At 29.3% G+C, this 23,638-nt stretch overlaps 3 protein-coding genes, 1 long non-coding RNA gene and 1 pseudogene across 4 annotated transcripts in view; 3 read left to right on the top strand and 2 right to left on the bottom strand.

Moving 5' to 3' along the window:
- Positions 1-3,030, bottom strand: part of LOC145181903 (prostaglandin E synthase 2-like) — a 5,297-nt gene extending 2,267 nt beyond the window's left edge. Inside the window, exons 1-2 of the mRNA XM_080057095.2 lie at positions 2,518-3,030; positions 2,081-2,274 (exon numbers count right to left, since the gene is read on the bottom strand). Coding sequence (XP_079913221.2) covers positions 2,081-2,274; positions 2,518-2,874 — 551 coding nt within the window. The 5' untranslated portion in view covers positions 2,875-3,030. The remainder of the gene's footprint in view (positions 1-2,080; positions 2,275-2,517) is intronic.
- The window catches only part of LOC149877743 (uncharacterized), a 392,865-nt gene that overhangs the window by 128,361 nt on the left and 240,866 nt on the right, over positions 1-23,638 (top strand). The window lies entirely within an intron of this gene.
- LOC149877771 (uncharacterized) lies at positions 4,600-6,196 on the bottom strand (annotated as a pseudogene).
- LOC145181923 (uncharacterized) lies at positions 8,741-14,869 on the top strand. Its single transcript, XM_080057120.2, has 3 exons — positions 8,741-8,946; positions 12,703-12,794; positions 13,438-14,869. Exons 2-3 carry the CDS (start codon positions 12,737-12,739, stop codon positions 14,661-14,663), a joined length of 1,284 nt encoding a protein of 427 aa, XP_079913246.2. The 5' UTR covers positions 8,741-8,946; positions 12,703-12,736; the 3' UTR covers positions 14,664-14,869.
- Positions 16,697-20,877, top strand: LOC149877770 (uncharacterized). The gene is made up of 4 exons (XR_016448082.1): positions 16,697-16,819; positions 18,532-18,699; positions 18,773-19,185; positions 19,662-20,877. It is a non-coding gene; the product is annotated as an uncharacterized LOC149877770 (long non-coding RNA).

The following is a 23,638-nucleotide window of genomic DNA, read 5'->3' as shown; positions in this document are numbered from 1 at the left end:
GGCGGTTGAATGTTGTTTTACTAAAGTTGTTTACATTAAAATAATGGTTTTCACTATAACCTTGGAAATTCTAAATATCCTAATTTTATGTTCTTTTTGTATATTTTTATTAGAGAAGCTTATTTTGCTTTTTGATGTTTGAATTTTTTCCTTTGTTGTTTAACTTAGTTGCACCAATGATTCCATAAAACTTTGGCTTTCTGTGTTTAGTATTTAAGCCAAAGTTTTTTGAAAAAGTTCTTCATATAGTACCTCTATTGTCTTTTGTGTGCCTAAAAAAAAAATAATTATTAGAAGAGCAATAATGAAATAATTAAATAAACTAAAAATTTTTATTAATGAAAAAACTTTTGTAAACAAATTTTTGATTAATAATGAACAATAAGAAAGAGAAAAATAAACAAATAAAGAAAAATACCTAGTAACGTTTTAACATTCTTATGAAGTATCAAATAATGATTCAAAGATATTTACAGCAAATTATGTGCAGTATGTCTTTATTCTCCTGTGATGGGGCAGATGGTTGATTAGGCCTTCCAGCAGTCCTTTTATTCTTGTTTTTCAGTAAAATGCATAAAATAGAATTTAGGTAATCATCAGCTAAGTATGTGGTAAAGTATAACCATAATCAGATATGAAGTATGGCGTGATATCAATGTTAGTGGCTTTATTAACAAGTTCATTAATGTAATTCTTTATGAGTATTCTTAAAATGCAAAAATGAAAATCAAAAGTCCAACAGTTGTAACTCATAATCTTTTTCTTTTTTCCTTCTTAACAGTTACAGTTACTTAACAAACTGCACCATTTTAAACAATTAAGTCTTAAAAATAAACAATGATATGAAATATTATCAAACAGTGCAATTTAATAAGGTCCATATTTTTAAGTAGATTCCTTTTGTGGTTCAGCCCTTTTTCATAGAATTTTATGGATTTTTTTAAAAACATGTTTAAGGACAAAACTCTTTGATAACTCTTTGATGGCCACATTCTGCTTTTTTGAACTTGGAGTAAAGTTCTTTTTTTCATATTTTGCAAAAATTCTAAATTGTAATTTGGTTTAGGAACCTGGTAAAATACATCTGCACAAAAAAGCTTTGACTTTGAAGAATGGCTAAAACCATTTGATTAATTTAGTGCAATTGCATTTGCTTGATACAATCCTTTATTTGATCAAAAAGTTTTTTTTCTAGTACCAAAGACAAGTGTCTTGATTGTTATAAACACTATAACAAAAAAATTACAAAACAATATTTTTTGGTTATGTAAAAATTGATTACAAATATTTTTTTGTTTTCATCAAAATTGGTTTACAAAATTAACTCAAGTTGTTACTTTATAGAAGCCATTCTTAACCTCAGTTGAGTACTCAGGATTTAATCTTAGGATAAGCCTGGGTGAAGGGAAAAGCCCCAGGATACACAGGTAGAATAAAAATCACAAATTTATAAACAAAAATTAAACAGTACCATATAAATAGTATAAATATGAAATAAATTTGAAGGGGACCATGGCCCAATGCCCCACTCTGGATGCTCCACTGGTTTTTGTAAAGACTATTTGGTTTTGGGTTTTAAACACGAGCCACATTACTTGATTGTATGTGTCAAGAGCAGACAAGTCAGTAGACTCACACTTCGAAAATAATTTTTACTAAAAAACTCCACTTAAAAGTAAATTTTAACCTCCCTTACTAAAGAAGATCTTTTAGTAAAGAATGTTTTCCAAACTTATTGGAAGACATTCCAATAACTAGAAAAAAACTCTACGAAAACACTTTTTTGTTCAAATTAAGGATTGTGTCAAACAAATGCAGTTGTACTAAGTTTATCAATTGGTTTCAGCCATTGTTTAAATTTAAAGCTTTTTTGTGCAGATAAACTTTATCAAGTTCCTAAACCAGACTGTGATCCAGAATTTTACAACATGTGACATATAAATAAAGATACACATTTATGTCACAATTTCCTGGTATTGCTCCATTTCCCAGACTATATTCAATATCATTAACATAATTATAATTTTTTTTCTATTATACAAAAACAGGATATAAAACTGTTAGTGAGCTTAAAACTTACATCATATTTTGATGTTCTTCTGCACTCCTCTTTTCATGGTACATAACATGGTATTTATTCTGATGTTCTGTTACTTTTTTTCCTTTTTCATCAGTAGATTCAAGAATAGGATAGTATTTAAGGATATCAGTTATGTCTTCATTTTTTATTAATTGAGTACGCAGAACACTGATAATTAATGAAGAATCGTTAAGCTAAAATGTTTTAGGTCAACATAAGTGATTTAAATATATATTCAGAAGGAAGGCAGCAGACATGTAAGTAGATTATTTAGGAGTAGGAAGAAAGTAAATATAATATAATAATAGTTTTATATAATTGTTTTATAATAATGTATAACAGTTTTATAAGTCATAATTGAGCAAGTTAATGCAGCTAAACAATATTTTATGAAAATTTAGGGAAGATAAACACATTGTACAACAATGATGACTTACTTGTTGACTTTCTGCTATGAGAATAGGCACTTTACGATATTCAGAGAACTTGATTTCTTTTCGTGAAAATGGATTAACTTCTACAATATCATATTTCAAGCCATAATAATCCAGAAAAGTACGAACTTTACAACAAAATGGACAAGTTGAATACTGATATAGGATTCTTTCTTTCTTTACCGATTCCTTTGAAACATCCTTCGAGAATTCACTTTCACTGAACAAAACATTTGCCGTTATGTATGCGGAGAAAGCAAAACCTGAAACAATTGGAATCCCCCTTTGCAATAGTTTTTTGGAAGAAAATTTGTTGGTAACTGTAAGTATTTGATTAAACTTAAGCAATCTTTTCCACATTCTCAAGCTATATATAAGAATTCTTAAATGTGACTAACTGTAATTATGCGAAAATATCTAGAGTAACTTGTAATGAGAAAAACAAAAACCTCACTACAAATTACGAACCTCACGGACTAACAATAGGAATGTCACCGTACCATCGCGTTTTAACTACCCCACCTTGACCAAACCGATGACAAATATTAATAGCGGAGGTACAAAATAGGTACAAAATTAATAGCGGAGAATTTGTTGTAATCCATCCCAGCAGTATTGTAGTATTATTAATCAAAATTCAATCTGAAAATCTGAAATAACCAAGACAGCTATAGATTCGGTGTTCTCAATATTTAGGAAAATCTTTTCAAGCCCTTAAAATTTACTTAAATTTATTTAAATTTATTTAAACTTATTTAAACTTATTTAAACTTATTTAAACTTATTTAAACTTATTTAAACTTATGTAAACTTATGTAAACTTATGTAAACTTATGTAAACTTATGTAAACTTATGTAAATTTATGTAAATTTATGTAAATTTATTTAAGTTCATGTAAATTTATTAAAATTTTTTTTTGAGCTAACTCTTCCTTACGGTGAATTTTACACTTTAAGGGATTTTACACTTTTAAGGGATGCACAGTGGGCCAGAATGCACTTTTACTGGACAAAATTCATAACTAATTTAATATTAGAGCTATATTCGCCAAAATTAGTATGAGTACTAATATGATGTCTGCGCTTTTTATGAAGGTAATATTTTTTTATTTCGTTGCTATGGATACCTTTATTTTGCTTAGCAACAACCTACTTTTGTTATCTGCAGATATTTTATAAGTGCTATATTCACTAAATTTGGCATGAGTACCAATATGAGATCACACTTCTTACAAAAGTGATAATTTTTTAAATTTAGTTGTTATATTATATTGCTTAGTTACCGGATACTTTCCTTAGTTACAAAGTGGTAAATTGATATTTGAATATCTTATCGGATTTTTGACCCACCTATATTGAATAAAAATTGAGTATTTAGGTAAATAATGTTTTATGAATAATAAAAGCAAAAAATAGTGCAAGAAAACGTTATCAATTTTAAATTACATCAAAAAATTATAAAACAATAATATCGTTTGAAGATTGTTTAAGTAATTGTAAAACATCTGAAGGAAATGCTTTATGATTTGTTTGGTGTGATGTTGATTTACGCAATGATGAAATAACATGATCACTGGAAACTAGGAGTCTATTGATAAGATCAGTATTTGTTGCTTTTCTGGATGTTTTTCGGCTGAAATTTTCGCGATAAGATTTAAAGTCTTTATTTCTAGCCTCTTGAGCTTCCTCTGACATAAGTCCGATGGGTAATGTAAGGCTTTTAATTATGTCATGTCCATGTATTAATACTTTGTGAACTGATTGAGCCACGTAATACCATGGATAAAGGGACACATATAGTCTAAAAGTGTCAAAACAATAATCCTTGAACTTTAAGCAGTCTATTTCATATCCTGAAGAGAGCGTTACCAAGATAATGTAAAATCTGAATATGAGGTTTTGGTCAATACCCAGAATTTCAGCTGTTTGTTCATATGCTGCAAAAGCACGCCTTGAGGTATTGCCATCATTACTTGTTCCAGAACCACCACTTTTAGGGAAATCAACAACAAGTCCCATTTTGTTCATAAAATCAGTCTGAATCTTTTGTTTAGCTACAGATGCCTTTTCTTTGTGTTCTTTAGATCATGCTTGCCACTTTCTTGTTTCTTTTTTATATGCAATGTGCAATAACATCTCAAAAAATCGAATCCATGCATGAAGACTGGAAAGACCATATTTGAACTCTCTGTTAGTATAATCTATATTAAGGATATCAAGACTATTCATATTTTTTGGAGAGACACCACACACTGAACAGCATTGGTATGAGTTATTTTTTTCAGATAATATTGTTTGAACCTTCCCATCAATCATTGTAAGTTCAATAATACAATTCACTTCAATAGAAGATCTGCAAACCTCTAATAAAATCATACCCTTTCTATCTCACTTTTAATGTACTGATCTTCTTCAATCACAGATTCCTTGGATTCCATTTTGTATGCAAATCTTATGGGTCTACAATAGGCTGTGGAGGACGACTTTTGATTTCTCCAAATAGGCACCTTTTCGTTGCTGTTGTTAAATCCAGTCAAATCCAATGGGACAAGACAAGTAATAAATAATGATTCTTGACGCTTTAAATCTCTGTTAATGTCGGGTTCTGATAAAACTTGTTTATAAATGCTTTGGCCAGTAGCACCATCAAACCAGCCTTACACGTTAGTGTCATTGTTTTTATTGCTTTGTCGTTCAATATCAAGTGCACAGGTTCCTGAACTGCACAGACTCTTTGCAAAGTATGAGTCATTAAATCTTTTAAAGGAACTGAAGCTGAATAGTCCTCCACTGTTATGTTTGCAGGATAACATTTCAATTTTGCATCTCTGAAATCATTGTAAGCGGGGTAGGTGTTATATTCTTTCTCCAAGGCTCCGCTTCTAATCAATTGATAAGAAGCTTTTGTCAGACTTGCATCAATTATTAAAGCCAGTGCTTCGTCTGCTGAATATTTAGTTGCTTTATCTGTATTTGATATATTTAAAACATTCTTGGCAGCAATAACAACAGATTCATCTCTAAATTTTTTATTAGCAGCAAAAAATAATTCATTGGATGAATGAGATTCAATTAAACAAGATACACGCCGTTTTTTAGTTTTATTAGAACTATTATCAAATGCAACTGGTTTTCGACCACGTCTAATTGCAGTTGGTTCATTGTCTTTTTTTCTGACAATTAAATATTCATTAAGCCAGTTCACAAACTTCTTTTCAAAATTTTTCACAGTATAGTTTGCAGATTTCCACTTTTTTTTATACAAGTAAACAAATCGTTGAACAGCATGTCTAAAATCAACGTCTTTAAAATCAGCAAATTTTGGCTGAATAAATTTTAATATATCTTCAGTAATATTTTGTTTTGAAATACTAAGATTGTTTTTTTGGAGAAAATTATGAATGTCTAAGTTAACAAAACCATATCTAAATAATTATTGTAACAAGTATTTTGTATTTAAAAGTAAAATGTTATAATATATATGCCGCCTGGACTACTAATACTTGTTAGTAAATAAGTTACTACAAGTGTTAGTAATTAAAATTAAAAGTAATTAAATTACTGTCAGTGTTAGTAATTAAATTACTAACAACTACCGAAAATATGTTGTTGCTATGTTATGCAAAGTAAGGTATCCATAGTAACCAAAAAAAGTTAACCTCATAAGAATTCTGAATCTCATTTTAATACATACCCCCAATATTGTGTATTTAGCGCAAGTAAAATACTGTTAAAACAACGTTAATGTAAAAATGAGTTGTTGCTATGCAAAACTTAGTACCATAGCAACCAAGTTAAAACATACATAAAATCTGAACAGGGATTTAAGGGGACGAGCAATCAATTAAAACTCGATTGAAGCATCATATACCTCAAATAAATATAAGACAACACATGGCAAATTGTGGTAATTATTAGTTATTGTGCGGCAAAAAAAAAGTTTCTTAAGAAATTTTTTTTTTTAATCTGTGATTTTCAAAGTATAACTTAGATAACATGCTATGACAAATTTATTTCACACATTGGTTTTTCTTATCTCTAAATACTCTAGAATAACATGTACTAATTTTTTGTTTCAAAAACGTAGATGTAATTGAAATATAACACAACGTTGATGTCACCGTTAATTACTTATTTATAATTTTTTTTTTTTTTTTATTTTATCTCAATATTCAAATGCTTAGAGTCCTGGTAACTAAGGGATTTAATATAAATAAATTATCAATAGATTTCTCCTAATATATGTAGATACTAAAATTAAATAGGTTTTCAAGATTAGACAACTAAAATTTTTCCCATTTTGTCCACCTACTGGCCCACTGTGGGATGGTATGAAGATAGTCACTATAAATACATCAGTTAAAACCAACAAGTTTGCTTTTAATACCGCAGTAATTATTTATCTCTAGAATACACAAAACAAAAAAATGGCCAATCTGGTTTAATAGCCTTTAAAAAAGGATAAACAGGTTCAACGGAACGCTTTCTGAGTTGTGTTAAAAACAGGCAATTCGCTGTTTTTTAAAGTGAAAGTAGCGCTTGAACAGATTTTTTTTCTGGCTAAGTTTGTAAAAAACAAATCAGTCACACCATTAAAGTTTAAAACTGTTTCCGAAATAGCGACCAGAAATTCAATTCTGCAGCGATAAAAGAATAATAATTAGCATGGTTCGGAACAACTCTGTAATTAACACTTGAAACAATATTCAAAACTATTTGTTTAGTTAAACAATTACTTCAATTAGTTTAAGAAATTAAATTAAATTACTTAAACTAATTGATTTTTTAATTACCACATTTATGAGAGTTATATGTGTTAATAATGAAACCGCTAACTTTTTCATTTGTTTATACACCCTAATTCATTTTTTGCGTAAGTTTAGCGCTGCTAATGCGCAACCTTAACTTTAAGCGAAAACGCTGCAAAATTTTGGTGAACACCTAATGGTTACAAAAAATGTCATTTAGGTTTCCGCAACCTTAGTTGAGCTAAGCATGAGTAACGAAAGTTTGGTAAATACGCACCCTGTTCTTCAACTAGCTGCTGGGTTCATGCAACTTTACATGTGTGTCCACCTGATGTTTCAGCTGTTCCGCACTTTTCTTTGATTTAATACGTTATATGTTTGAGTCAAGTAAAAATCAAAGATTATGTTTATAATTTCTTTTGTTTTCCTTTCATGGTAAAATTAAACAGCTGCCGAAAATATTATTTAGCTTTGAATACCAAAAAACACGGGAGAAAATTCTGCATATCACAGCGTTCTCTGTTGCCTTTAATAAAAAAAATTTTGCTGGTAAACTTAAAAATTATTTAACCCAGGTTGTGGTCTCTCTTAGGTAGTGGCCCTAGGCAATGGTTAAGTTAACCGAAATCCTTGGCCTGTTCTCTACTAAATGTCTAATTTGCAATTATTTTTAAAGCCAAAAAAAAGCCATTATTAAAAAGTAGCTGTTGTAAGAAACTATTTTAAAATATATTTTTACTTAATTAACCACTTAATTTAATGCAAGTAGTAAGTTTGGTAATTAACTTCAAGTTTTGAAAATAAATTATTGTCATCACATTAAAAAGAAACGATAACTCTTGTGCGGCCTTCTGTTGCTGGAACAGATTTAATAAATATGCTGATCGGACTTTCTGAAATTTTTTACAATTCCTAGAATATCATTTACATGGATAAGCAAATGATTTAATATTTTTTGCTGATCCACCTTATTACTATTCTAGATAAATAGCTAAGGATTGAAAGAATAAAGAACGTTTTGAAGGCTGTTATTCAACAGTGACCATTCAATCTTTGACAAATTTTATCTGCGCAAAAATGGTACGTAAAATTTAAGTTAATTTAGATCGAACAGAAAAATAAAAATTAATTTTTTTTTTTTAACGGATTTAAAATTTTTTTTTGTACATTGTCGATTTACAATTAAAGCAAGATTGTATATCTTTGTTGAAAGAAATTTAGTTATATACTGTTAAATACAGATTAACAATCGACTGTAACTAACGATGAAATTAAATATTTCTAAAGCCGTTAATTTTTTCATGATTAATACTTTCAAAAATCAATTTCTAATATCTTTAAGTCAGTAGGATATTTTAAGGTTTTTTTAATCACTTCAATCGAGTAGAATACGCCTGAAAGGTGTCTCTTGCTACTGGCTACTTAAATTTTTACTCATTTGCTGCTCGCGTTATCTTTTACTAAATCTCATGGCGTTTGTTGTTGAACCGCAGGTTCTACGATTCACTGAGTCGTTTTGTTTGATTCGATGAAGTCTAACGGTGAGAACGACAAAGTTAAAGAAAATCTGAACCAGCAATTAACGAACTTGTTTAATTAAATTATTTAAGCTTGTGTTAAACATATCTTAATTTTTCAAAAACCAGATTGGTATGATAACAATTTCGGGAATGTGATAGATAAGGTCAGGTTTTATTTGTTAAATTATGTTTAAAAAATCTATTTTAATTTTTTAATTAATAAAATTTATTTTAGCGTTTGTGAATTATTTATTGTTGTTTCTAAAAAAATTAATGTATTTATTTAAAGAGAATCTACTAATTTTGTGTGTTAAAAAAAAAGAGTGAAAATTTGTTTACTTGTTTGCTGTCTGTTTGTTTGTTTTCTGTTTGCTTGTTTGCTTCACTTGCTTGTCTCGGTTACTTGTTTGTTTACCATCTGTTTGTTTGTTCGCATTTTCTTGTCTCGGTTACTTGTTTAGTATTGTTTAGTGGACCTCCAAACTAAAGTCATTGATGTTTACTTTAAAATCTAGGAAGCTCCATGTGAAATATAATCATTAAAACTACCTTAAGACTTTATTGATTAGAAATGAAGAGCACTATACAATTTTCATATCCAGGTTATAAATTTTAAATTGGTAAAAAAAATTCCAGTTATATCATATTGTAAAACCAAATGAAGTAAATGTTGTTTTAAACAAGATTTTACAATATCGACGCAAGGGAAGTTCATTTACAAAACAAGCAACTTAATCAACCTGTAAATACCACGCTGATCATGATTCTTTTGATGAGATCCAAATTTTAGTTCAAAACTAACGATGTTAGCAAAATTGAAAAACGTTGAACTGGATATAGAGCATTGTTAAATTTAAACTCCGTGGTGGGGTTAATGAAAAAATTTTTCTACAAAAGTGGCGGCGCAACAAGGTTGGCATGGGGAGAATTAGAAGAATTCCCTTGACTTAAAAATCACATTAGGGTAAGGTTGCCAATATTGTACCCCCTAAGACAAAATTAAAAAATATAGTCAATCTACTGAGTGGAAACATGGATTTTCAATTGAATTTCATAATTTAGGGATTGTTTGTTGTAAAGACGTTAAAAAAACTCAAAATTTAAAAAGCGTTAAATCTCGAAGAATCAAATTAAAAAAATAGCGCTAAGAGTACAATTAAGGAAACTAGATCCTTAATTGTACCGTTGTAATCCAATATTGTACCACTTTCTTAATTTCAATTACTTTACAGCTTTGCAAATATTTTATGATTTTAGATTTAAGGGATTTAAAGAACTGATTAAAAGGAATGGTTTTTATAAAATCAGCAATTAGAAATATTCTGATATAACATAACATCTAACTGCCCGTAATATAATGAAATGAAGTTTTTTATTTAACAAACTCTATGCAACTTGAACTTTTTTTTCTTCTGGAAAATGCCAAAAACAGGTATCATCACATATGGCACAATTTTTATTTAAATTGTATGTTTACCAATAGGTTAGCTAAGATTAGTATAGAGGAGGAAGGTAGGTATTAAAGATAATTATACTAAATAATGTAAAAAATATATACTATATCTGTTTTAAAAACAACCACACTAAATATTGTAAAATAAAATACATAAAAACATTATTTTTGGCAAAAGTTTCAGATATATTGTATCTGTTTTTGATTAACACCTGCACAGCCAACATGACACCAGCCTTGACATATTGGTAAAACTGAACTAGAGAGTGCATCTTTTTAAGGACTGCTTGTCAATACAAGAGTTATACTAATATTATTATTTTTTTGTTTAAGTGGTGAAGTTCGTATTGTAAATGTGGATATTTTTTCAATTGGAATCTCAAAAGGAATTTGTTAAACTTGACAAGCGTTTTTTAGCGGTCAGAATGGTTGCGTCGGTACAATTTAAGACATGCCTTGAGGTACAATTTACGCAACTAATCTGACATACAGTTAATTAAAAAATTTGACAACTAAAAATAAGATATTTTAAATTCTAGGTATTTATTTTGAATTTAGATAAATTATGCTTTAACATAAATACACTGAACAAATCATATCTTCTGCTTTTTTTAGTGAAATACGCTTAGCCATAAAAACCTAAAATAAGAAATCTCCAATAACAAACCAACAAGAGCTTACTCTGGCCTTAATACAGTTGGATAACAAAAAAAAACAGTTGACTACTTAATTTCATTCAGCAAAGATAAAAAATAAATTTAAAAATTTCTTGTGGGTTGTAAAAATAACGAGTTATGTTAAAAGTACAATAAAGGCATCGGTACAATATTAGCAACCTTACCCTACATAAAATATGTTTGGGCCTACGGTTTGGAGATCAATGGTCCGAAACTTCCTTGGGATCAAAGTTTCTCTTATAATTTTTTTTAAAATTTTTTTATACCAAAGTATAAAGTAACTTTTCTGATATTTTTTGATAATTTCTGATATTTCAGAACAGGCTTCTTATTGGAATGAAAGAAATGTTCAAAAACAAACACCGTAGTTATTTTAACGAACCAGAACATTACTACTTTGTGTATATAAAGCAAAATATTGAAACAAATAGTGAATTTTGTGATGAAGTACATAAGCAACTTACATCACCTTTAAATAAAAAAAAAAAGATGTTTAGAATATATACAGAAAAAAGAAAAATTTCTTTATGTCACAATTTTACAACGGTAAGTTTTAAGAAAAAGTTCATATAAGCTTGTGAATAAAAATTAATGGTTAGTGCGTATTCAAAATATTTAAAATGTAAATATGGTAATATATAATATTAAATACAATGTAAAACATAATAGCTTCTGGTAATTTAACTATGTGAACCATTAGGTAATACATATCTAAATACAATCAACATTTTAATATATTGCAAAAAATACAACACTAGACACAGTGGTATCCACAAAAATCTCGCATTTAACGTGCGCTTGTTTTCTCTGTTTCGTAAGTTCGAATGTAGTAAAGAGCAAAATACCGTTGGATCGACGAGTCTATTTTCAGTAAATTTTGCCGTTGAAAGCATTAGTTATCACACGCAGTCTAGCAACGACAGCTGCAACAGCTGGGCTTCTTGTTCAAGATGAAGCAGAGTATGAATCTATTGTAACACAAAAGGAGTAACTGTTTGGTATTACTTGCATAAAACAAGGAGTGTGTGACAAAACTCAAACATTCTAGAAAGCAATTTACTATGAGCATTTTTTAGAAGACTCTTTACAATAGTGTATTTATATGTATTTAAAAATAATATTTATATGTATTTAAAAATAATATTTATATGTATTTAAAAATAAAAAAAAAACATCGCTTCCTAATAAATGGGGATCTCTAACTTTTGCGTCGGCGACCATTTTAAGTGCTAATTTAAATATTATAAATTGATAATTTAAATATTACAGATGAAGTTTTTAGAAACAAACTATGTACTTAGTTGATCTTTTTATACTGTTTCTATCTTGATTTTTTTTCTATATCATTTTTGTTAGCCATTCATTTCTATTTCTCTTCATGTTATTAAATAATCTAATTTATTATTTAATAATTTATTTAACAATTTAACCGAAAAATTCTTTACAGATTTTTTTGTGCGTCTGCTTAACCGGTTTTTTATATTTACTTTTATTCAAAAACTAATTATGTTTACAATATATTCATCATTTTTTTATTCAGATAACATTAACATGAATGATAAAAAATCTTTTTCTTTCATTAAAATCTATATTTTTCCACCACACCTCCACAGTTTCCGTTTGAAGTTTCCCATTTTCTCACTTCCCTTAAAGAAAACTGTCTGGATTCTACACTGACAATGAGAAAAATATGAATCAAATGCATGATATTCAAACTGGATTTCTTTTTTATGATTTTTTTGTACAATAATTTTCTAATTATATGTTAAATAATTAACTTTTTCTCACAGATAATGACCGCAATTTGTGCAAAATTTCTCGGATATGCGGAGAAACTTTATAATTGTTGCAATGATGATTGTGGTGTCAATTTTGACGAAAGGTAATTAGTCTGTATTATTATTTCATTGGTCAATACCTCTGTATTCCAGTCCAAAAATTTTCAGTAATAAAACTCATTCTATGTGAATGAATTTATTAATGCAATATACTAAGTCAATGGTCCGGAATAAAAGGTCAGAGGTTGGACTGAAGTCTTGTTTTTCCGTATTATAGTATATAGTAACTAATTTGTTAGCTACATTCTTCCCCAAATTTCCTCCTCCAATCTCCTTTTCCACCCATTTGATTCAAAAGTTAATGTACTAGATTGAAAATTTCTAATAAGTAGCGATGGAGTGTGAAAGCGATGAAGATAAAATAAAGCGATGGAATATTTAAAATCATTTTACAAAAATCTATAATTATAAAGACTTAGTTGTTCTTACAATTAGTTGTTAGTTGTTGTTATTAGTTGTTCTTACAATTTCCCAATTGTTGTTAATTGTTCTTACTCTCTGATGGATAATTTTTTTACTTTGTCCTGGTGTCTTACTGTAGGAATGAAATTCTGTGTATTAAACTATCCTTACATCTATAAAGTAAAACAATCTAAAACATAAAACGATATAGAACGATAAATCAGTGCGTATGATGCAAATAACATTTTTTACTAATGTATTTTGGCTTTAATCTTTCTTTTTCAGCTAAAGTTATACACAAAATGCATCTAAAAAGAAATTTTAAGAGTGATCGTTCAAACTATCTTATTAACACCAATAACAATACTAAACAAAGAAGTCATAAAATTAACTCGCACGATAAATACGGTTTAAAGAGGCGTTTAATCCACCAAGCCGCAATTGAGTTGAAAAGTGTACTTCAAAAAAAAACGCTGACATCAGCAACAAAATCAATAGTTTTACACAAGATATTTGATTCGAAAGGTGATCCCAGAAAAGAATTACTTGCCAGAGAGATTTTTCGAGAAGCAATGATACCATCGAGGCCAACAAACGGGTTAGTTGGCGATTTGGGAGCAGAAATGCTTAAGCTTTCTATATATTCCAAGCACAGCATCCGTTCAAATGAAGTTGCCTACAAAAACTTTAAAAACAACAAAGATAAAAACTTTACTACAAATGGATTTTTACCGGATGAATTTTATAAAAAAGCATCTCATATTGTTTCTCGTTTGAAAAGTCGAAAAAGACTTGAACAACAACTCAGACACGAAATTGGGGAAATTTTTAAAAAACATCCACCTTTATCTCGGATATTAAAAAATAACAAAACTATGAAGGAATCAGGAAAGAATATCAGTCATTATCGCATTCATACGAGACTAATTCATAAACCAAATCATTTGCCTCTTCAAAAATTAACGGAACTGCACAAAAATAGCATTAAAGATGGAAAGCATGGTGCGGTGTTAATTTCGGTGAAATCTGATAAAAAAACAAATAATTCGATTATTGATAAGCAACGTCAACGTAAAGATTTTGTTATTGAGCTTGACGACGATGAAAACGATCAAAGGAACTTTGATCCGATATTATCACTTATCGAGAGATATGCAGAGTCTCACAACCACGATATCTCAGTTGTTGACGAAGATGAAAACAGTGATGAATTGAGAGATATTGAAGACGGATTTGTTACTTCAAAACGCCGAAGATTTGGTGAAAATTTATTCTTTAACTCTTTAAATGAACAAGAGAGAGAAGACGAAGAAGAAGAAGTACCTAGTAACCAATTTAACGATATGGAGGACTCTGATGCAGACCAGTTTTATTCTCATCGTGAGTTAGGATTGTTGACTGATGAAGAAGCTACAGAATACGAAAACCCTCCAATATATGACGATATCATGGACTCAGATGTTATTTTCGATAAAAACGATGAAGAGAAAAGAAGGCGAAGCAAAGTATAGATTGTTTTCCCATTTTTCAAAAATTTTCTTTACTGCTCTATCAAATGAATGGGATTTAAGAAATAGCGATGTATTTTGATTGAACGCTAGAATTTTGAGTCTTCCACGATTGTCCCACGTCTTTCAGGAAAAAGTTGTAGAGAAAATACTTAACTTAGCGCATCATAATATTTATTTTGTTATCAGAATAATATTATTTTCATAAATATGTCTTTATTTTAATCTCTATAGTATTTTTGAACGTATATATTAGGAATTTAGTAAAAGCAAAGATTAGTTCTTTTATTTAATTAGTAGTTATTTAATATTAATAATAATTTTTTTTTTAAAATAACTTTATAACTTTTATTAAAAAACAAATTTTTACATTAATCGTAATTAAAAATGCGTTTTTGTTTTAAAATGGTGTTACTTCGTTGATTGCGATTTTTGCAATTAAAGTATGCAGATTGTCTCTGATTATTTACTTCGATTTGTTTTCAAAAGTTGCATCGTCTTTATTTGCCATTAGTTGCTAAAGGAAAATCAACTAAACTTCTTCATGCAAATTATTACGCTGCTTCATGTGCAGCAGCAATCACAATAATGAGGTCATCACATTACAAGAAAGTAAAAAGTGCTATGAAATGACGTCGTTTCACAGTTCTAACGCCGTAGCAGATTTTTTTTTTTTTTTTCTGCAACCAATTGAGAGGTTGGGTTTCTCGGACCCGTCTTTTAGTACTTTGTGACAATGTGTTTTCACGATTTTTGCACTGGGTTTTCTTGTACATTTTTTTATTAATACATCACGTTGCTCTTTGTATTGTAAGAAAAAAATTATTTGAACGTAGCAATTAGGAAATGGTGTCACACAAGGACATAAAAACGCAGACTTATTCATACTGTCAAATAAATGATAAGTCAACAAAGGGACACGAAACTCTTTCCATTTAACTCTTTAACCCATACTTCTTTAACCCTCTTACTAGCATCAACACAATCACACCCCAACCCATTCACCCTCCTCCTTCCGCATACACACCTTCTTTAAACACAAAAAAGTTGTTCACAATTTTTTTCAATGACATTACAAAATCCTCTATTGAAAATTCTAATGTTACTAGAATTTGAGATAAATCTCTTTAAACTTCTAGAATTAGTTTCATCATCAGGTTCCTTTTTCGTCTTCCCATTCTATTTGAATCTTAAGTAAATTTGCAAAAGCCATAAAAAGCTAATGGGTTACATTAAGATCCGTTATTGATAGATTACACTATGATTCGCACGATTTCCGTTAACCAAAACGCAGTTTAAAATATAGCAGTTGTGGCAATTGTTGCACTCAACTAAATTTAGGTGTATATGTTTAAGTGCTTGCTTGATTGCTTTAGTCTTTTCGATTTAACAAATCTTAGCTGAAGTGTTTAAGTATGCGATCGTTATCTTCACAATATCGCAACCTTTACTATTATTGCCATTGTTACTATTAGTGTTATTGTTATTGTTTTATCATTATTATTATTGTAGTTGTTATTATTATTACATTCAAACTTCTAATTTAAGTAAATTTTTTGACCAGACAAAATGGAGCTAATTCTCTTTAAATCTAAATAAATAATTATTTCCAAGAAGTTTGTGTAATTTGACAACCATTCAAAAAATCACACTCTATTCTTTTTGGTTGATGCACTAGTTAATCAGTTTAATGATGGGGAGGAGCCAAAAAAAATACTCAAGGTCAATGAAATGCCTCAATTGTCACACATTTTCAGGTAAGCGTCACTCTCAAACAAAAATTGTGTTTGTTGATTGTACAAATATAAATAGTATATGTTTGTTTGACAAAAGTTTTACAGAGTTTATTTGGTTCATTGACTTTTATCTTTTAAATATTGTTTTTACTTTAATTATTAAGAATTTCGCGACTCTTTGTCAATATAAAATATTGACTACTTACTATTAAATGTAAGAAGTAAGCGCGCCCGCTAATGTTAAAATAAAGAACGCACCCACTCGAAGATGAAATTAAAAAAAAAATGCTGAACTGCGTCTTGTTAAATGTTTACAAAAGTTGTGCAATACCGTGAATAAAGTAAAGAAACGAAAAAATAAAGAATTTGACTTGAGTCATCTCCGTTTGTTTTTTTTTCGAATTTCGAAAAATTTCAAATATGGTAATAAAAAAAGTTAACAATTTCCGAATATTTAATTACATTTAACTGAAATGCTTAGTTTTTTAACATTTACCTATCAGGAATTAGATGAGACTTGAAGTAATGAGCGTTGAAGTTTTTTGAAGGTTTTTGTCTTTTATAATATAAGAGTTAAAGCTCTGGAATAAAGGAACCCTCTCTCTGCACAGTCATTAAATATAACTTGGATCCATTTGTTAAAAGTTAGGTGATATTAAGAGAAAAACTTAAGCTTTTTCTGGCCTATTGTTGATGAGAAGGTCAAAAAGATGATATGTTCAACTTATAGCAAATAATTCTAGTGGGTTTTCTAAGTTGAGTTTCTTACCTTAAGTTCTCTTTGGTGACTTTTCTTTCTGCACATTTAAGATTTTTACCCATGGCAGCTTTTGTAAACATCAATGCAGGGGTCAAAAAAAGCCAAGCCAAACAAATATTTAGAAAAATACCATAGGTTTCTTTTTGAAGACTGCAGTTGCTGCATTTCTAATATTGTTGCAGATCATTCAAAAGTCTCAACAACCTCAATTCATTATATGGGGCTCATTCTCCCAAGCAAGCTCATGTCAAAATTTTCCAAGCAAGCTCATGTCAACAAACAGCTGATGTAGATCAAAGCATTTCTTTCAAGAGCAGTGAGAGTCATTTGATTTTTGAAGAGAAGAATTTAATGGAATTGATACCTTAGGCCATGCACCTGACATGTTACATGGTTCCAGGTGCTTGAATATGCAGTTCTTAAATAAACCTACATCAAGTCAAGTAGTAGTTCCAAAAGATGTGGATGCAAGTTTGCTGGAAAATTTAACTTCAAAAACATGGTGGCAAAATGCTATCCACACAAGATCTTTCTTAAGAGTTTGTTCAATAATTTGCAAGCACTTGATTTCAAACCAGTGTTTGAGGCTGTTGTATTAAACACAAGCCCACATATTTTGCCTTTGAAATGTAAGCTATCCAGTAGTTTTGGCATATATATAGTATATCTCACTGGCATAGTTGGTATCCTAGTTTTTTCCCATTAAGGAAAGGCGAGCAATATGGTAATGCTGACACTTAAGTTTAATGATTTCTTTTCTTCCTCATGATATTAGAGGAAGTTTGCCAGTATTTATTGTTTTGAAGGAATTCTGGATCATTCCAATTATTTGTTTGATTTTCCAATTAACCATATGCTAACAGAATTTCTTATGATTCAAGCTTTAGTTATTTTTCCTAAACAATAAACTAACAACCATTGTCTAGTTTATACAAATTCTATATATGTTAAAGAAAACTTCTGCTTCATGCAAACATTTATAAAAGTTATGTAACGAATGATGAGCAGCTATAATTATATAACTAGAACAACTATGCAAGTTGGGAGAGTTAGTCAAAAAAAATTTTATTTATCAGTTCAAAACTTTGTTTTGGTCTCATTATAAGTGTTTTGATGTTAAAGGTCTTCATTTTATAACTACCTAAATAATAAATTTAATTAATAAGAATATTTTGTTGCTTTCTTTGGCTATTCTAAAATATATTAAAAGGTTTCCTTTAACATGTTTTAGATAAGGGCAGGGGAGGGCTGCACATTGTTTGATTGAGGATTTAGAGAAGTTAGAGCTATTAGAAATGTGTTTGTTATTTAAATACATGAGTGATTTTATATTGTTGTCATTATGTTTTTTAACATGCAACTTTCTGTATTGTAGATTGCAACATGCCTATTGTGTGATACTGCATGTTTTGACAATAAACAAAGATGTTTCTTCCACCAACTGTTACAACATTTACTCTCATCACTCAGAAACAGACAAACAGACAACTACTATGTGCTTACAAATAGAGAACTGAACAGATGGTAATCCGTATATATACAGGTAAGATGGTCTCTTTTGAACTAATTGAACCATTTTGTAATAAGTTATAAGAGCATGTCACCTTTCTGTTTAGATATTTTTACACCTTGCAGGTAGGCATACCAAAGATGACAATCTTTTATCTGACAACTGTCTGGCAAAATCTAGTTTGTTAACAAGGTGTTACTCTATAGCAACATTTTTACAGATTGTAAAAGGAACAAGTGATCTGCTGTTTGATGAGTCTGCAGAGTGAATAAGATGCTGCATTTTTTAATTCGAAATTGATAAAGCTTGCATGAGTTCCATGTGGTACACCAAAAGCAAAACCCTTGGCTGCCAGCCAGTTTTGTACAACAGCCAAATGAGTTAAACTTTAAACACATTTAATAACACATTAAACAATATTATTAAAAAGAACCACACAAGTTGGTTTTTTGACAAACTTCTTCAGTAAAGTTTAAAGCATCTGCAAACCTATGAAAAAGGATCTTGTTGCTCATTGTGGTAAGACTTTTGAACTATTTTAGCTGTAATAATACCTTGTAAAATATGTATTTGATTTTTTTTCTTTAACTGCTCTGACAAGTGTCTCTGTATTGCTTACAAGCAAATAAAAGCACTCATACTTGCTTTCAAAATGTAGGCTGGTTCTTTAATAGTCATTTATGCAAAATTTATGTTTGTTTTGTCTGAGCTGAACAATATTTTCCAAAGAATTTATGCTAGATGATCACCTGTCTTGAAGTTTAACTTATTTAAAAATAACTTAAAGTAGTTTATGTAATTTCTTTTTTTTTAAATCTTATCTTACAACACAGTTTTGATTTTTATGAGTGAAAAATGAAAGTCTTGAAAGGATGAGTTTGTTGGCTTTCTTGTTTATTTAAAATTTATAAGCAATTCTTTTGTTTAAAAGCTTTTTTTACAGTTTTGGAATTTTTTGAAGCTTTTTTCACAGTTTTGAAAAACTTTTTTTACAGTTTTGGAATTCGATAGAGAAAAAAGATAGGGTAAGAAAACCTTGCTTCATAAAATTGTGCAGAAGATGATGATAGATGAAAATCTTCCAGAAGTCATAAAAACTTGCAAGATTTGTGATTTATTGTTAGATTAAGTTTTCTTAACTCATTTAAAAAAAGTCAATGGTTTTTCATTAAAAAGTTTTTTAAAATTGTTGCTCTTTATTTATGTAGAAAGAATGAAAGAAACAGAAAAATAAAACTTGAAAAGCAGTTAGTTTCATGTCATTTCATGTAGTACTTGTTTTTGACTTGTCATTCAGAAGCAACCTTTTCTGTAGTTTATATACCCCTTTTCTGTAGTTTATAGAATTACACTAAATACTAAATTACCATTGGTTTTTTAAGGTCATTAAAAAAGTAAAATAATTTTTCATCTATTATGTCAATTCCAATGTTAAAAACCAAAAAGCAACAGTTTTTCTCCAAAATATGTTGCCGAATTTAAATGTAATTATTCAGGTGAGACAAAAGCAGTAATTTTGTTTACTTTTTTTTAAAAAAATTTGTACGCTAAAGTTACTTGTGGCGATACTCTCATTGAGTTTTCTGATTAATTAAACAGTAATTTTTTGTTGTTTAAATCATAGTTATAAATGTATTTATAACTTGTAACATACCTATTATTACAATCTTAAGAAATATTTTTTGAAAAAGAGAAGAGGGCTGTTATGCTAAACTAACATGGGAATGTATTTTAGCGTCTTTTTGCTATAAAATATAGTCTAAACTTATTTTTCTTTGTATTCTATATCAGTTTTTTATAAATTAAAGCAAAAACTGTTTTCCTAAAATATCTCATAAAAATATTAAAATTGAAAGTAGCAATAGATAAAATCAGAATATAAGAAAGTTATAATAATTGTGTGGCTTTAAGTAAATTTCTTTCTCACTAGTGATAATTGTATATCATATTTATGAAGTGTTTTTTGGTAATTATTTTTACATTTAAAGATTCCACTACAAATTTTGTGTGGCCCCATGTGACTAATTAAGAAATTTTAAATGGCTTTTTTAGTTTTAGTAAAGGCCTAACCTTGAAATATTTTTTGCTGTTTAGCAAATTTATTTAGAAAAACACTAAAAAATTCCATCTTAGTAATATTTCCATCCTTGACGAAATTATTTTGCTTTCCAAGTTCCAAGAGTAAAGTAATTTTGACTTGTAAAAAAAAAACCATTTTTTTATATTCAAAAAATAAAAATAAAATCAATCACATGTGTCACAAAAAACATGAAGCAGGTTTTGGGAAAAAATTAGAAGAGAAAAATGCTATGCTGGTAAAATTAAGTTTATAATTTTTTAGAAAGTGATGAGTTAGGGTTAGATTTAATTTAAATTGACTTACACTTAATTTGATCTTTTTTTTTTTTTCTAATCAGGTAGAGGATTGAATTTATAGCTCAAGACAACCTCCATTACTCATGAAAAACTGTGAGAACGAAAATTGTAAATGAAAGAGCAAAACATGAAAGGAAAAAAAAAGCTTTTTAATAAAGAAGCTAAATATGGTAATTTTTAAACAGAAAGTTTAAATAAGTTTCATATTGGAGGTATTGTACAATGCACTCTGGTCAGAAAGTACAAAACAGGTGAATTCTAAGTCCTTAGAACGTTGGTCTGACTTAACTTCATTTACAAACTGAAATATTATTATATTTAAATATTATAGTATTTAAATAGAAAATATCCAAAAATAAACATCTATTGAATTGAAAAAATTCTGAAAAAATATATACATTAAACTCTTTGTGAATTTTTCAACAAAGGAAAAAATAAAGAATAAATAATGTAAAAAATGTTAATGTTTATCATAACTGAACATTTGGATGAAATAAAGCAGTTTTTGCTTATTTCATAAATTTATCAAAGGAGCCACAACAATTATTGGTTTCAGTCAATTTCATTCATTTGGTTTCATTCATCTTTTTCTTTTGGAATTTCTGGAACCTTGAGCAATTCAAGAATTTCTTTTGACAATTTTCTATGTGAAAGTCGTTTCTTTAATTAAAAACATCTGAACTGTTTTTAATAAATGGATGACATTGAATATTAATTACATCTGAACTGTTTTTAATAAATGGATGACAAGTATTATGTGAAACAGAAAAAGGAATTTTTAAGCATGTAAACATAGTTTAAAAGTGCATAATTTACATTAAACGCCGGCATTTCATATTTTTGATTGTATCACATTCACCACCATAAAAGAAGAAACTTTACACAAAAATGCATGCATTTGAAAACGAAAAATCCAGAATTAAACCTGCTCCTGTTAATATTTGTCAATAAATTTTTTTTTATTTGTTTAAAAATGATTATATTATTCAAAATTGATCTTTAGTATAAAAACGACATGGGACGACAGTATTTAGCATTATACGAGGTGTGTTCAAAAAATACCCGAAATTTTTAATTTTCCCGGGTTTAAAGAGTCCGATTGTCAGCATTTTTTTTTTTTTGTGTTGGTATACATGCCCCTAAAGTATGATAAAAAGCTCAGCTATATTCATTGTTTACTTTGTCTGTAGTAGTCGCTAAGGTTCGACGTGTTTTTATGAGCTCGGCGATTTTTGCTTGTTTAAAAAATGGAAGAATTGAAGAGTCAAAGAATTTGTATTAAATTTTGCGTTAAAAATGAAATAAAGTGTAACAAAGTGTGTGAAATGTTACAAAAAGCCTATGGTGAGTCTGCTATGAAAAAAACAAGTGTTTACGAGTGGTTTAAGCGTTTCTAAGATGGCCGCGAAGACGTTGAAGATGAAAAACGCTCCGGTCGACCCAGCACGTCAATAATCGATGAAAACGTGAAAAAAGTGGAAAAAATGGTTATGAATGATCGCCGAATCACAATAAGAGAAGTTGCTGATGAAGTTGGCTCATGTCATAACATTTTTTCAAATGTTTTGGGCATGAAACGAGTGGCAGCAAAATTCATTCCAAAACTGCTGAATTTCGACCAAAAAAACAATCGCATGAACATCGCTCAGGAGCTTCTAAATGACGTCAATGACGATCCAAGTTTGCTTGAAAGGGTCATAACTGGTGATAAAACATGGGTGTACGTTTATGACGTCGAAACCAAAGTACAATCGTCACAATGGAAGCACCCTGAATCACCAAGACCGAAAAAAGCACGTCAAGTTCGATCAAATGTTAAGGTTTTGCTTACTGTTTTCTTCGATTATAATGGCGTAGTTCATCATGAGTTCTTACCACAAGGTCGTACGGTTAATAAGGAGTATTACCTTGAAGTTATGCGACGTTTACGTGAAGCAATCCGAAAAAAACGCCCCGATTTATGGCAAAACAACTCATGGCTTTTGCACCACGATAATGCACCTGCTCACTCGTCGTTGTTTGTTCGTAATTTTTTGGCCAAAAACAATACCGTGGTCATGCCCCAACCTCCATATTCACCAGATATGGCTCCGTGTGACTTTTTCTTATTCCCAAAAATGAAGAAAAACTTAAAAGGCCGTCGTTTCATAAGCATAGATGACGTTAAAAGCGCATCGCTGAGTGAACTAAAGGCTATCCCAAAGATCGAGTTTGAGAAGTGCTTCAAGGATTGGCAGAAGCGCTGGCACAAGTGCATAGTATCTAATGGGGACTACTTTGAAGGAGACAACATTAATGTAGACGAATAAATAAATACTTTTTCGAAAAAACGAAAATTCCGGGTATTTTTTGAACTTACCTCGTAAATAAACAAAATTTTGAACAAAACTATGCCTACTAAACCTATTAACTTTTTTGTAATATACTCTGAGTTAAAAAATCTTTTTAATGTTGTTTAAAAGATAAAGGCCTATAATTTAATAATTAATATATCGATTTTTTAAAAGCTCTGTACTGATTAAAATTTCCATCATCTTGTTCATCAAAAACATGTTCAGGAAAAACTTTAATGAAGGGAAAAAGGTCAAACGAGCAA

The sequence above is a fragment of the Hydra viridissima genome, unplaced genomic scaffold (assembly GCF_058129835.1).
Source record: "Hydra viridissima isolate aposymbiotic clone 2 unplaced genomic scaffold, HvirCarnegie_v1 scaffold_16, whole genome shotgun sequence".
Lineage (NCBI taxonomy): Eukaryota > Metazoa > Cnidaria > Hydrozoa > Anthoathecata > Hydridae > Hydra > Hydra viridissima.
The sequence above is the reverse complement of the archived record's forward strand: the minus strand, read 5'-3'. Positions and strand labels throughout refer to the sequence as shown.

What these genes read in the sequence shown, in the direction of transcription:
- LOC145181923 (XM_080057120.2), top strand. Translation starts at nt 12,737, where the DNA reads ATGCGGAGAAACTTTATAATTGTTGCAATGATGATTGTGGTGTCAATT. An exon ending in GGTGTCAATTTTGACGAAAG is followed by an intron (nt 12,795 to 13,437) that starts GTAATTAGTCTG and finishes TTTCTTTTTCAG; the next exon opens with CTAAAGTTATACACAAAATG.